The sequence below is a fragment of the Wasmannia auropunctata genome, unplaced genomic scaffold, assembly GCF_000956235.1.
Source record: "Wasmannia auropunctata unplaced genomic scaffold, wasmannia.A_1.0 LD336116.1, whole genome shotgun sequence".
Taxonomy (NCBI): Eukaryota; Metazoa; Arthropoda; class Insecta; order Hymenoptera; family Formicidae; genus Wasmannia; species Wasmannia auropunctata.
The window spans coordinates 3,391,872-3,407,904 of record NW_012026774.1 but is presented as its reverse complement, the minus strand read 5'-3'; the positions used below and the strand labels follow the sequence as shown (position 1 = coordinate 3,407,904).

Genomic DNA, 16,033 nt, shown 5'->3' with positions numbered 1-16,033 from the left:
TATGAATTTTAAATCTTTTAGTTATTCCAATTACGCAAATTATAATAAATATAATTGACTCGAAATTACATATTTATAATATGGAATAATGTCAAAGAGCGAAAACAAAATATGGAATAAAATCAAAAAGGCAAGTACCTTTAAAATAAGTTTTATTATTAATGTACTTTATTAATTAATTTTATTAACTAATAAAGTTCACATTAATATTATATTCTAAACTATATTAACTTCAATAATTACTGAAAGTTTGTACTGAAAGTTTGTTATTTTGTTTTTAATTATTTTTTGATTATTCAATTTTGCTGAATAAACTGTTTGCGACCAGTGTTTTGCATACAAAAAAAAGTAGGTCTCGTTATCTTCGACCTCTTTTGAGTTAACCCTAGGGTTATCAGCTTTGTTATGTAACTATGTTTATCAATGAAAACGTTTCTAAATGATATTGTGTGATAGAATAATTATATTTGATTATAATATTAATACTGTTAATCTAATAATCACATATTTAATCAATATTAATCAATTGCAAATCTGTAATTACATTATTTTTATTCAGCAAATTCTCGTCTAGGAATAGTATCGTTAATATCATTACGGCGTGATATCGCGCTATCTTTTGATGCTAACGCAAACGATATGACGTCAGAATTATTAAACCCATGATTTTCGTAGTATTACGTAATATTACGATTGCCGCTAATATGGATGCTTCCGTTTACGGTGCGCACTGATGCTGTAATAATCTACATGTTGGGGCAAACCAATTCCTGTTCTGGACATCGTTTGCTTAGTAACGCGCGTAAACTGGCAACACACGTAGTGTGTTCACGCGCTTCGCCAAACGTTACCTATTTCTCATTTAAAGTCCTAAGTGATTTTACCGTTGACACTTCGCAAACTATTACCGGCATTACCGGCTTGCTTGCGCGTCAGTTCGCGATTTATCGTAATTCGCGGTAGAGAAGTTCCCGCTTTACAACTCGTGAATATGAAGAATACGAAGTAAATTCACTAAATTCGCGGCCTTCAGCTTTTTGCACGAGTCAATTGAAAACGAATTACGAACATATACAAATCTCATGTTTAATTTGATTTGCCAAGTTTATAAATTATATAGGCTGTAAATGCAAAATACAAGTGATATAAAACTAGAAGAGTAAAGTGAAGAAAATATCTCTAATGAAAATTGTATATAAAGAGACTCGTGAATCATATAATGATTTAAATATACATCTTTACTTCACAATTCAGCACGGACGTAACTTCCAGAGACAGAATGCAAATCGTACACTGAGCTCACAAGCTGCGAACTAACCATAAACGATCTTTCGAGATGACAATAAATCGGCTATATTAAGTTTCGCTTAAAATATGACCCGGCACGGTCGGCGGAGTTACCGGAAGTAGGCGGCGATGGTCTGGAGAGCGCCAATGAAATATGAGGGTATGAAAGAAGCGTCGTTTCCGGAAGTTGTACCGTCAGGTTGCTCGATAGCGAAAGTCTACGGCGACAGACAACTCTGTCGCTGAGAACTTCGATGTACTAACGAGCGCGTTGGAACAATTCCGTGATATAATTAAGGAAGAATCTGTAGAACGAACAATTAGAAGACGTAAAATTTAAACTCGGTTTAAAAGCTCCCTTGAGAAGTAAAATCATGAAACGCGAAGTTTCCCAAACGTCGTAAGTCCTATGATTATTCTTCACTTAAAATACGAATGTATTATTGAACTTACGTTTTCAATAGCATTATAATTGTTATTACATTTCATATTATTATACAAATATTTTTATTAAATAAATAAATTGCCAGCTCGTTATTGTAAACAATAGTTAGGATAAGACGAGCGAATATTTTTATTGTTGTTAAATAATGTACATTGATTTTTTAATAATTTGCTTGAATTTCGTTCTGCAGTTCTTCTCCACACCTTTGCCTGCCTTTAGAAAATGTCGAAGTTTTCTTATCATCTATAAGAAAATTGTATTTCACGAGAGAAAAATTAGATTCGTAGCAATCACATTCAGGATGTACAAATTTTCGAGAAATAGGCACGTATTTCACGCTTATACTACGTATATAAATCTTCAAATTTTCGTGACAATTTCCGCGTTATGCAAAGATATGGAAGTGCTCGGCTGACGCTGACTTTTGCGGCGCGGCTGTCTACGTAAATTCTGCCTCTGGAGGCTTTGAGGCCCAACGGCAAAAGGTTGTAGGTTTACGTAAAAAATTTTACCACTGAGAATATTAGGAGGACACACGTCTTTTCGAGGATCAATTTCCAAGTATTTTTATTTTCTATTGCAATCAAGCTTCACACGTCACTTTGCTTGTATCGAATAGATATGCATCACGCACGCTCTAAACAAATTTACCGTATTTTTTTTCTCTTCGTAATATGAACTTAATTCGTTCCCAATAAAAATTTAATTGACGCCAATACAACGAACTATTTGAAACCAATATCGGCATTAATGAAATTTAGTACTGATTGTGAATACTGAAGGAAATCAGGCTCCAAACGTATAAATAAATAACAAAGCTGATTAATTAATTCGTAGCGAACTTATTTTGCAGACAGAAACTTAATTTGAAACTTAATTACAAGGAAGTTTAATAATGAAAATCACAGAGGAGTTCTTTGCGTCAAATGTTTTGCTGCTGCAGGAGCAGTAATTAATTTGTAAATGTTTATACAGGAAATTCAATTTTATTCTTTTCCTATTTTCAGATTAATGGCCGATATTGCGCATATATTCTTGAGGCGCTCCAAATTAATGTTAAATTGGATTAATTATCCACAAAAGCGGATCCCTCGATAGATAACTTTTCACGAAGTTAACGTTACTTAATGGCAGACTAGCATTTAATAAAGGCGATCTTAGCACCCGCATAGACGTCCGGGCCCGCATGTAAAACGGCACACTCCAAGAAACACCGTCGAGCGAACTGATTAGCTGATGGATCGCCTGACTGTCAGGACAATCCGGAATGTACCGACGGAGATGGGTTCGACTGAATCTGAACAATGGAAGTCCTACGATCTGCTGGAACTAATCCCGCCATTGTCGTGCTAAATTTCTGTACGAGATGCAGTTCCACGTAGTTCGGTATAGTTAACTGATTGCTGTGTACGTGTCGACCATATCGTATATCTTAGGTACCATAATATTGCCGTTTAATTTAATTTATGAAGAGTCGGCAAAACCTACAGTCGAATAATTGGCAGAAGTTTCGGCACACGATCGGAAAATGTTGATATGGTAATAAATTCTCTGTTTGAGTTACGCGTTCAGAATATCAAAGCGCAGGTTAAATTTATTTTCTCATGGAAGCTCTCTGCGATCGAAATATCGTGGAATAATTTTCGAAAGAACACGGACCGAAAAAAGATAGTATACTCGCACGGTTGAATGTACTTGTCCATATTCTATTCGTTCCTGGCAAACTTCTCCGAATGAAATTAACCGTGCGCAAGAGTCATTGAAGAGAGGAAAACGCAAGTGGTTTCGAAGTACACGATCTGAGATTAGCCTGATGGCTGCACCGAAATTTAATTAATCCCCGCATAAGGAAAGAGTTTCCGGCGAGTTCTGCGGCGCTGCTGGTGCAAGTTTTTAGCATCGACGGTGAAGGAAACCAGACATCTGTCGGGTGCGGCGAAGCGCGGTGGAGAGACAGCTAGGGGAGCAAGCACGCGTAGGTTAGACAAAGAAGTCGCAACTTCTATTCATGTGTTGATTTAACGAAAGGGGCTATCGCTAAGTTAAATGGAAACTTGCGGAATATCTTAATTATCTGAGATGTTAGGTACGTACAATTAGGTCACGCTATTGCAATTATAAGTTACTGTAAATATTTGATAATTAAAAGCGACATAGTTAAGGATTAAATTTTTTTTCTCGATACAGATATTTTTCTATTATATTTCTAGTACTTTTTATCGCTTCCCTATAATCATATATATCACGCTAATGTTTTACGCACGTAAAATAACTTGTTTCCGCGTCCACGTGTAAGTGCGAAAGATTTTCGAGCGAAAATCTGGACAGCGAGACGGACGCGCTTTCGCACGAAAGCGCGAAAAAAAAACATGCGCGCGGCGAAACGCGGGCTGGCCGATGCATCCATAATTCATGGCGTTGACGGTGTCTAGCATAAACTAACCCGGATACTAATTTCCCGAGCTACCACGTTGCGCTGCGTCGCGCTGCGTGCTCGTTAGGAAAGCGCGATGGCTCGGACGCCGCGAGAGATGCAATTATGATAAACCGAGGGAGCCTCTTCCGAAAGCTTTTCAGGGCACGGCGAGTTCGGCGAGAAAGCCAGGGGTGCCGTGGCCACGGCTCGGACTCGCTCGTTCATCTATCCCGCTTCCGGTTTCCTGTGTTGTGTGCGTCGTGCGCTTCCCCCTCCTCCCCCTCCTCTTACCCCCCGTGACTCCGGCATCCCGCTGCCCTCCCGATAAGCTTCGGGGCTCGGGTGCGGATTCGTGCAAGGGCTTGCGATCGATCTCGCGAGATGAATGGCGGGCTGTTAAGCTTGTTGGGCCAATCGGGCACGGCAAGAGACGATGTTGGTGTTGCTGCGTTATTAATTTACTACGCCGTAATTCCCGATTCGTTTGATTAAGATCTCGAAGGCATGCCTTGTGTCGCAGCAGGCATATTTATGGCCGATGGTTAATGGCGATAAATGGAGAACGGTGTGTCTCGTGGTTAATGAATTTGGTACGAATAATCGCAGCTGAGTAAACGCCAGATTCACGATTGCGCGTGATTACAATTGAAGTTTCGATCATTTATCGTATACGTTATCGAAACCTGAATATCATATATATATTGCATGATGAAACTTGACTTATATCTTCAAATTAATTCCACATCGCGTCAAAAGTTGCCTTGCAGAGATTTAATGCAAAAATTCAACGGTTTACAAACTGCGAGAGCTTTTTACTTCGATATTTACGACAGACATAGACAGGAGCGCTCATAAAATCTGCAAAGTTAACAGACGAAGAGCTTAGCAAAGTGATTATAACGTAACTTTAATAACTGTTTTGCTTGCCGCTGTACCAAAACTTTTTCGAGCAGCCCCGGCGCGGCGTATACTATAGCCAAGAACTTGGGGAGTTTGCGGCAATATTGTGACTGCAAACATTTTTCTTGCCTCAACGTTCTGCATCGGTCTGATAAATTTGCAAATGACGATTTGCGCATCGTCGTAATAACAAGGACGACCCCCTTTCGCGCACGTTTCATTTTTATCGAGTACCTGTTTTGTCATAATTTACGAGTCCCTTCCCTCTTCCCCCTCTCTCTCTCTCCTCGGTTAATTATCACGCTGAAAAACGTCTCTCCTTACTGTCGCGCTAGAAAATTGCACTCGCGACGATCGCGCGGAGGGAGGGGAGGAGGGAGGGAAGGAGGGAGGAAGCACTGTAGTCGCATTACAACACCGTTTCTCGTCTCGTCACAACGCTACACTGTAATGGAAACTTTGCGAAACGCCATTCCGGGAATAATAAACGCATTACCCGTACGTTCTATCTCCCCGTATTTATTTTCGCCCGGCGGCCTTTTAAGTGGCAGTATTTCATTCCGTTATTAAGCTGCACTATCTCTCCCTCGCGCGGCGCGCGCGTCCACCGTGTCCACTCGCGAGCCATTTTATCAGATTAATTTTTTTCCCCCGCGCGCAAATTTTCCCTGATGAACGCTTTGACGGATTAAAAGTTGAAATAAAAGTTCTCGAGTCCCGCTCCCTGCTTGGTACTTTGGCGCTTTCATCCGACAAATTACTTTTACGTTTTCGGCGTGGCTCCTCTCTCTCGTCCCGTTCTTTTATCACGCACGGAAAAGCGAACGTATAAAAATAGGTTGCGAAACACATTTTAAACTGCTTCCTTACGCGCGTGAATTTTGCTGAAATTTTTAACGTTCAGCATACGTAATACCCTATGTGTTCGCGTTCCTTATAAAAGTGTGAAAAATTACAATTTTCACGACGTCTTAATCACAAATGACTGCACTTAAGATTTTGCGACGCCTTAATCTCAAGTGATATCTAAGGAAAGAATCATTTTTAGCTCAATTTACTTCAACAACTGTGACTCTTAATGACATTCCCTTTGTTACATCGACAAGTCACAACTTGACTGAAAGTAGGTAAAAAAATTCTTATAAAATAATGCGGCCTCTGTCGGCGTTATGGAAATAAGTTTGAAACTTTATTCGATCGGAATTGACTGATAATAGAAGACGGAAATTAATATTCGATTAGCGAATAATGTGCAATGCAACATTTGCATATAAAAGATTTTTCAACGTATGCGTTATTCATGAGCCGGGCTTATCCGCGAAAAATACCTCGGGCAATATTTATAGTAATGCAAAATTAAAACAAAATTCTCGCAGTGAAATAAATAATATATCGGTTAGTTAAAATCCTAAATGAATTCTCCAGCCTATGAATATATTACGCGAAGGAATTATAGTCGACTCTATGTAGGAGAAAAAAAAAAGACCGAGGCGGTGGCAGCGTGGCGTAAATATGATCGATACGTAGCATACGAAGAATATTAAATAATGATCGGAGTGCTCTCGTATGCGATATTTTAGCCCATGATCGCCGGGTATCTATAAAGCACGCTCGTTCGGCTGTAAATCATAATGCGTTCGCGTCATCCGCTATAATAATTTAGCGTCGGAAGGGCAATCCTCCGCGCGGTGGACTATAATATTTGATTACTATCTATTAATTATGACTCGAGCGAGGAGAAGTGTTTCACGGTTCTCTAGACTTTGGAGATCGATATCATCAGCGCGGTGCATCGTTGCGATAATTCCGGCTCATGGGATCATTAATTATAGGAGCGTCACCACCATAGTATCGCGTAATGTTCCCGGTACCTGTTTCTGCGTCGCTTCTCGGTCGCGAGAAATTGGTCAGCGAAGTTTGCGAAACTAGCAGCCATCTGGATCTCATCGCTTTCGAAGTTTCGCCGAGCAGTCGCGGCGGCGCGGCGGGGGGAGGACGGAATTTGTGATCGCACGAAGAAAAGCTTCCATCGCGTCGCGTAATGGCTTTCGCAAGCTTTTACCGGTGAGAGGTTCGAAGATGCGTCCGCTCTTTGCGTTCAATTTAATAACTCGGTGCGCGTAACGTTGATTTCTATAATTGATTTCTTCAAGTTTTATCTTGGATGCGTTTAATATAACTAAAAATATTCTACCCTGTATCCCCATAGTTATTACTCTTCTTTAAAGATTTTTTATCAATTTCTGTTTTACAAAATGCTTCAATGAATTCACAAAAAGATTTAATATCCAACGAGATAAAAGGATTTCACATATATCATGAAACCATAACAAAAGAAATACGAATGATCGTCTTGTTTACCGTTGCTCTGCGTTTCCAAAAACCACAATAAAATCACGACAAAAATATGAGGTTGTTTTTATTGCGTTTCATGGATCAATAAAATGCAACCTTGTTAGCTTCCGAGAGCTTGCAGGAAAGAGATTCGACTGGAAATAATATTTTTCGACAGAATCGAATTATCTTAATAAAATTGCATGGAGCATAAAATATCTTTGTAAAACTTTAACAATAAATCGAATTTGCTTTCATTTGCAAACGAAAAAGCATAATGAATTTTTATACCGAATTAGATTAGAAGCAGAAAGTGATTATTGAAGCAGTTAAAAAATTTTATGTTTTTCAATTTTTTCAAATGTATTAATTGATTTTGCAAGTACTGCAATTTAGTTATCTCTATTAAATACATTTTTCATACTTTTGCTAGGATATCGTTTTTTTTTTTTAATAATGCCTCTTTCATAGTGAAGGAGGTAAATAACGCCACGGCATTTCTGTTGGAAACGACTTTACACGAGTTTTGTATACGTCGTAAAATGCGTGCATTCGGCAACCGCATCCGAGATATAAAGGCCTTACACGCGCTGTATGCAATTTATAACGACGGGAGTGCAATTTCACGTCGGGAATATATACGTGGCCGAGACAAATTTTATGGAAAATATAATACGAAAATATGAGCGCTCTCTTCCAGCCATCGATGTAATGTGTATTGCCTATCACCTCGCGAACATTCCAGCTTTTGCATGATTTCCCAAACTATGGGCAAAAGTATCTAATTTATATCTACTTATTATTCACACTTAGTCTCATTAACATAAAGTTATGAGGTATGTCTCTTTAGAAAGATAGTTTTCCGATATCTATTAATAAATTTGTAAAGATAAAAACCACGATAAATTTGCTCGTACAGATTTTTCTTTCCTCGAACTACCTCGAACTGCGCGATGCGGTGAATTTTCGTCAAATATTTTTTCTGTCGCGTTTAATTGGACTTCGTATTTTTTTGTGCGAACGATGGCGGTGAACGATTTCACGGCTCGAGGCTGTTTTCTCGGTCGAGATTTCAGGCCGAGCTGCATATCCTCGAAGGAAGGATCTCGTTGTTTGCACGCACGACAATGGCCTCTCGGCCGCCGCTCGGGGCGGCCCTTTCCCGAACCTCTTCGGAATCGACTTAGGACGGCATTGTCGTATAAGCTCGCTCGAGGCCTTCTTTCGTCGGCTTTCCCGCCCCGACGGAAGAGAAATTGCACCTTCGAGGCTTCATTGGGAGGAAGGGGGGGGAGGAGAGAAAGGGAATCCGTTTCATTCTCGCGTGATACGCCGAAAGTCATGTAAATGTAGATTAGGTGGTCCTCTTATGGGGGCGGCCTCCATTCGCGTTTGCATCGCGTCGGCATTGCCATTCAGCCGACGTTTTCCCCGAAGATGTATCTAATCTCGCACGATCTCCGAACTGGTCCACGGACCTCTCCTCCACCTCCCTCTGTCCAACCTATTTCGAATTCCTGACTTTTATTCGGGTCGCGAGCCACACAAAAAGAGACTCTTTCTTGGCTCTTCACGTTTCTCCCAAGATATTTTATCCTAATAACGATAGTAATTTCAACATTGGAATGTATAGTTAGAGTTAATCTGCTGAGAGGAGCGTAGAGGAATAAAATTTTCTTTGTGGATCAATATTTGATTATAAACGCCCGACATACAACTTCTGACTTTATTCGAACGACAGGAATGTAGGTTTAAAAATTGATATCCAAAATTAGGCACTCGACCTTCTTCATATCTATATGCTATCGCGACCAGTTCATTTGCCCTGAGCGTATGTACGTCAGCGGCATATCCAAGGGTAAACCGACGCCCTGTGCAACTACAAGAGCGCAACCCTTCCTGCCGGCGGCTTACGTCTCTACAGCTTGGCTGTCTGCTTGACGATGCAGATTACTTAACCCTACGTTTCGTGCATGATCGATGACTCTCGTCGTCGGAATTGACAAGTACCCGTCCGGTTGACATGCGGTCGATCGGCGGAGCACGTTATTAAACCGCCGTTCGCGTACGGACGCAATCCTAATACCAGCCAGAGTACACAATTTGCCGCGCGCAAATAGACCCTATAGATCAGTCCGAGAGTGAATCACCGTGCGCCTACTGTATTGCCGATAATAATGCGATCGCAAATTCGACTGACCTCCGTCCAACGGAGAGATACTGGCAATTAAATTCGACGTTTAATTATCGCTGTTTACGGGCTAGCGCGAAAAAAGTTTTTCGCCGATAAAATTCGTCGCCGATCCCCGACGTCGCGTCGCACTATAAGTATCGAGTTTCGAACAACAACTGTTACTATTATAAATGTTGGACTATTGCAAATTTCGTGTTGGATAAGTGACATTAGCATAATTTCTCATGTGTTTATCATGCATGCAAACAGCAAAATTTTTCCTATAGAAGAATGTACAGCTCGACCTGAAAATGAATTTCGACTGGAGAAACAGTTCTGGACTGTAAAGCTATTCGCGATACGTAATAATGAGAATCAACATATTGCGAGATAACAGAGCAGTTCGTACTTTACAAGTTATTTTTGTTAGAATAACGAAGAGCAGTTCGTACTGTACTACAAGTTATTTTTGCTGATCAAAAATCCACTCATACTATAATCGATGTCATGCATCAGTATGCATTAGCATATCATTCAAATGCAAAACTGCAGTTGCGTTATTTTAATAAAAATAAACGGCTTTGGCTTGATTGATGGGATTTAATAGGCTGTCCGAATAATTGCAATGTGTGCGGATAATGATAATAACAATTTAGCGAGTGAAATGGATTTGGCGTATATTGGTCACGTCGAATGTGCAGCTGCTCTCATGCAGAAATATTACAACGTATCAAAATGCATAAGTATCCAAAGTGCAAAATGCAGTGGGATATAATAACTCACATTCGCAACACGTCTGTGACCTAGCACGTACACCCTATACGTCGTATTTTGGAAGTGGGAGTGCTAGCGTAACGTAAAGTCACTCCCACTTCTGATATTTATTTCTTGTGAACGGGTAGCAACGATAAATTCGAGATTAGGACAATAAATTAGCAATTAATCATGACATATATTAGAATTTTTTTTTAAGTTGTGGGGAGTGCTAGATTCATAGACGTGTTCGCAACTGGCAACTGGTATGAAATCCATGTCGTAGATTGATGCTGCGTTGTCTTATGGCTTTATCAATTTTTTCTAAAATTATTAGCGACCGACAAAGTTGCATCCTTATATAACTGTGAACTTTATTCCGTAACTTTATTCTCGGCGACCTACTTTCTCGAGCAGTTACCGTTTTATTTTACTTTTTTGTTCCTTTTCCCTCATCTTGTGTTATCTCCTAATACATTGCGCAAGCACGTTGCCCTTCGTGGCTTAACGACGAATAATATTTAACAATCAGCTTATCCTAAATTACTTTCATGCAAAAAATGCGCTATTACAGTTAGTGCGATTTAAATAGTAAGTAAAAAAAGGTTTATGAGCCGACGATATTTATGCATTCGCGTTTTAAAATCGCATAATGTTACTTCTATTCGTTTGTGCTAATGCGCATTGCGCTAATATGTGACACAATCACGTTTTCACAATCATATATTATTGAATAAGAATAATATTGAATATCTATACAATATAATTGGTGCTACGTCAAAATTGATTTGAAACAATTGTAACCAAAGAATTAAGTTTTAGCAACTTAAAAAATGAGATTTAAATCGAAAAAAGTGACGTGTATCTTAAAATTCTTAAAAATTGAAAACTGATAAATTTGTATTACAAATTGATATGATTTTGGCATAAGATTTAAATGGAAAATATAATTTTAAAAAATTCGTAAAATTTAATTTTGCAATTTTGCGATTTTGACATAGCACCGTCGATATTTTCAATATTGTGCAGTATAACTCACCGAAACGGCGATTCTTGTCCAAACAATTTCATCGTCCATGGTCCTGAAATGATAAAATTGCAATGTTATCGTATGTCGAGAAAATTATTTTCCATGAATAAAAGTTGAATATGAATAAAAGTTCCAAATAAATGTATAAGTTCCTATATAATGTATAAATTTCGAAGTGCGCTAAAAATTATATTATTGCTCTCTTATTAAATTTTGTGGAAAGATTATTATACATGTTGATATATATTAATAAAAATTAATTTTAATACTGATATACATGAATAAAAGTTAATTTTAATAAGGATCGCAAGAGAGTGAAGCTAAATAAGGATGAAAAGTCCGCGTATTTTCAAATTTCTCTATACATATTCTGTTTGCCTTCTTAACACCTGGCGCTCGGAGTTTCACTCAACGTGCTAATTATTTCCGTTCACCTGATACACGGAGATTGCGCTGCTGTTTTTGTCATATACGCGAGACGGCAGGAGATATGACGTATATAGAAATTGGAGGAAAAGGGTGGAAGGATGGAAGCTAATGATCGGAGCGAGAGGAGATAATTAAACGCGGATTATCTCCGGTGAAATTCCAATCTCTTGTTCGCGCTAATTGGGACGGGAAGAAGACAGTTATTAAACAGCCTGCGGACAGATTCAATAATATTTTGCAATAACGAAGCCACACCGTCGATCAAAGGATGGGAAAGCGGAGGAAAGGATGCATTTACGGATCGCGATTCGAGCCAGAAATGCGGGAGTACGATTAACGTTCATCCCGTCGCGCGCACGCAGTGCCGCGCAACAAAGTTACAATCTCAATAAAAGTTGTTTATGCGGAAGCGCATGTGCGGAATGTAATTTAAACTGTTATCATCGTGCAACTCCTTCTTCCTCCTACCTCCTCTGAATTTTCCACGGCACGAAATTACGATTTTCGCGATATACACCAGATAAGGACGGCGCGATAAATTGCACGTTTTACGCGATCGCGATGTGCTTGTTAGCGAATAAAACTTACTCTCTCGCCGCTGCCGCGTGCAGATATTTGATTTCTAAATAAAACGCGAACATTGAAAAATACAACAACGCTCGCAAATTGCTTTCTCGATAAAGCAACAACGTTTGCATTTAGTTATCGCTACACAACTCCCCGTCGTTATTTGCCCGCGCGCACTTGACTTTCGACGATATTCCGCCAACATGGCCAATAAAAAGATTTTAAATTGCTTCGGCAATTAGTAAAGTACTAAAAAATTGATTTGCAAGAATTGTTTGTGTTGACGATGGATAAATACACAATATCACGTGATGAAATCAATTTTGTTGAAAGCCACTTCGCGGCGACATTTTCTTGCGTTACGTACAGGCGACAGCTTATAATATAACCAATACTTTTGAGCCATTAAAAACCAAATAAAAAGCTAGCGCTATACACAAAATAATCAATATACGTGCCATATCGACCATATCTTTTTTTTCTGTTCGTGCAGTCGTTTGTTTCCGGGTTTCTTTCGCGTCTGTCGTGAGGGGGGTGCAACAAGTGTTACGTTGCTCGTGTCTCGAGGCAAACGAGCGAGATACCGCGTTGCAAATCTACGAATAAATTTCTTGCACACCGACCACGGGTCTCGTTGGCTGTGGCTTGAATTGATATCTACGGCTCGTATTTCAGGATTATCTACCGGGATACGTTATTTTTGTTTTGCGTCAAGCTGCGTTTTAAGCTGGCTTACAAATGCCTCGGCATAAACTTCTCGCGGGGAAAAAAGGGGGGATAGATTCGCGCACGCGTGTGTGCGGATAGCCGCTTTATTAAAAATGCCCGCCATTTCAAGGGAGAGGGGGGGGGGGAGGAAGAGGTGGAAACAACGTTATTTGACATTTTACGCGGTATATTTATAAGCTTCCATTCTGACTTTCACCACGGTGAAATTACGGTCCCTTTTATCATTGTAGTCTGATTCATAAAGTGCGAGGGAACAGTTAATGACATGTAAAAGAGAACATTTTTATTTCTCTTGGTAATACAGGTAATATTACCGGCAATATGGTACCCACACTCCTCATTTTTCTCGCACGCCTTTAAAGCCAAGAAATTGAGAAAATACCTCTTTTCCGTATATACGTATAGCAAGTAAAAATGTCGGATGTATATGATTACAATAAGAAAAGAATTTATCGGAGAGGAAATAGATGAGAGATGCGCACAATGCGAAAGAAGAGATGAAAGATTCTTTTTCTCTACAAATCGAGGATTAAAATATCAATAATATTCAAGAATTCAAGTACGCGAAGTTTTCATGTCAAATTTACTTTTCTCTCGCAGATGTGCAGCAACATAAATCACATTCGCCGTGACGTTCCCACGAACGGGGATCGATTGGGACTTTTAGTCCATTGCAATATAAAACTATCCGCGCGTAAATCAAGCGCATGTCGTCCGCGCGCCCTCCCTCGCATGCTCGTTCGATATCACGCTCGCGACATTTGCATCGTTAGCACGAGCGTCTGCAAAAAAGGCGCTCACCGCTCTCCCCCTCTCCCTCCCTCTCGCTCTCTTCAAGTGGCACGTACTCGACGAACGCAATTTTCTTTTGTTTCCAGGCAGACCTATCCTGCAGAAACACGAAGCAGACCGTGGGCGCGATTTACACGCGCACAAACTTCGTGACGTTGAAATACGTCACCGACGCCTGGGGCACCAACTCGAATGGCTTCCGCCTCGTCATCACGGCCGTCAAGGATCCGAGTGAGTATTTGTCGATGCGAACCGTTTCCAACTTATTCGCGGGCCAATCGACTCGCTGACATGCAGAAATGCGCGGATCGCGAAGCGAAACGCGAAACGCTCGAAACAAATTGCAATTTTTCGATGCGTGTGATACAAGAGAGCGTATACATATATTATTTGTACCACGCATCTCTCCCGACATCAATGTTCCAAGTGAAAATGGTATTGCGTGCGAGAGTATGTACGTGAATTTCATAAATAACAATAAACTTGTGAAGAGAATTTTGCAACGAAAATATTTCATAGCATGCAAAAAGCTCTCTCTCTCTCTCTCTCTATACATATCTATCCAATCTGACAAAATAATTCTTGTGTTTACGCAATTCAGTGTACTTATCGTTAAAACAAATCACTTGGAGATTTACTCACTGAAGCACGCACAACTCACGGGATTTGGAAAATATATTTCCAAGTATATTGCTACGAGAGAATTGAAAATGTCGAGTTCTTTTCACAATTCCCCGTTCTCTTCTTTTCCACCGGTCGTTTTTATGCTTCACTGATTCTTTAATCCCTTCAAATTGTATCGCGGTCGCCGCGACCGACTCGAGATCTAAGTTTATCATTCAATCGCTTTTATTCATTAGCTCTCGCGAGCTATTAAATTTGCCTTTCAAATCCAGTTTCTTTAAAGCGCCGTGTCAATTCCTCTTCGTCCCCGAGATCTCCAGTATTTTCTCCAGCGGCCAACGTTTAATGCACGATTTCAGAGTGCAGTCGCTTAACTTCAATTAACATTGGAATACTCTATTCATGCGATACTGCTCGTACCAATGAATGACACCACAATCGAATCAGTCATCTGCGAAGCCGCATAACTACATGTATCTAAAAGCGAACTTTGGCGACGCACGAAGAGCATTTATTTCAAGCACAATAATAGTTCCATTTTCTGATCGATTTATTGATTTTCAATGTAGAAAGGATTAAATTACACATCGTTATGCTAAATATTAAATATTAAAACAATTCATTTGAGTAATTTTTAAATTGTGCATTCAAAAATGATAAAACAATTATTTTTTATTGAAGTCACATTCATCCACAGTTTGCTCGCAAAAATAAAATAATTTTCTCATAAAGATAATAAAAAAATTTATGGACAATTCTTCTTGTTTCTCTCAAACTTGATTATCTGCCGCTAACGTGGTTTTGCAAATCGGTTTAATTCGGCGTTTATTATTTAATTTCAAAAAATATGTCTGCGACTTCGTTGCAGAGTCAACTTTGTGAAATTCGCGCGAGACAAATAACTCGCATAACTGACAAGTTTAACGAGCCATTTTCCAAGTTTTACGCGAGATTGGCGAAACACGCGGGCCCGGAGACCGTTTTACATTTAACAACGTGGATTCGCGATGCGGTGAAAAGTTTGCGAATAAATATTGAATAAAATTTGTAATTGAAATAGGTGGTGACACGGTAAGTGACTGGTTGTTATTGACGCGTCGCGCGACGTCGAACGTGTGTACGAAATTTTAATTCAACGATTCGATTCATGATTGACCGATCGTCGCATGGGCGAGATTTTTTCGCGACGGCAACAGAGAAGCGCGACGGCGCGTTAACACACGAATTTCAATTCACTTCACTTCGTGCGACGTTTGTATTTCATATAGCTATATATCGGCGCGACGTGCAAGTATCGTGACGTCGGTCGCGAATCACAAACCCGAGTTGACATCGGACGTGTTAATGAAGAGCGATCTTGTTCGCGCGACAATTTTTCATTAATGGATACGCGAAGTGCGAATCGTGTCGGCTCGCGACGACGATAAATGCCCGCTCTCGCGCGTCGCTTCGTCGACGATTTCGTCGAGCGGACTCCCCCTCTCCCCTCCCCTTCCGCCGAAGCCGACAAAAGACCGTTAATAATACGGGGAACATTGAAATGAAGTGCTCCCA

At 40.0% G+C, this 16,033-nt stretch overlaps 1 protein-coding gene across 1 annotated transcript in view; it reads left to right on the top strand.

Moving 5' to 3' along the window:
• The first annotated feature begins 8,213 nt into the window (after window positions 1-8,213).
• Window positions 8,214-16,033, top strand: part of LOC105448430 (hepatic triacylglycerol lipase-like) — a 39,560-nt gene continuing 31,740 nt past the window's right edge. Inside the window, exons 1-2 of the mRNA XM_011686965.1 lie at window positions 8,214-8,218; window positions 13,902-14,086. Coding sequence (XP_011685267.1) covers window positions 8,214-8,218; window positions 13,902-14,086 — 190 coding nt within the window. The remainder of the gene's footprint in view (window positions 8,219-13,901; window positions 14,087-16,033) is intronic.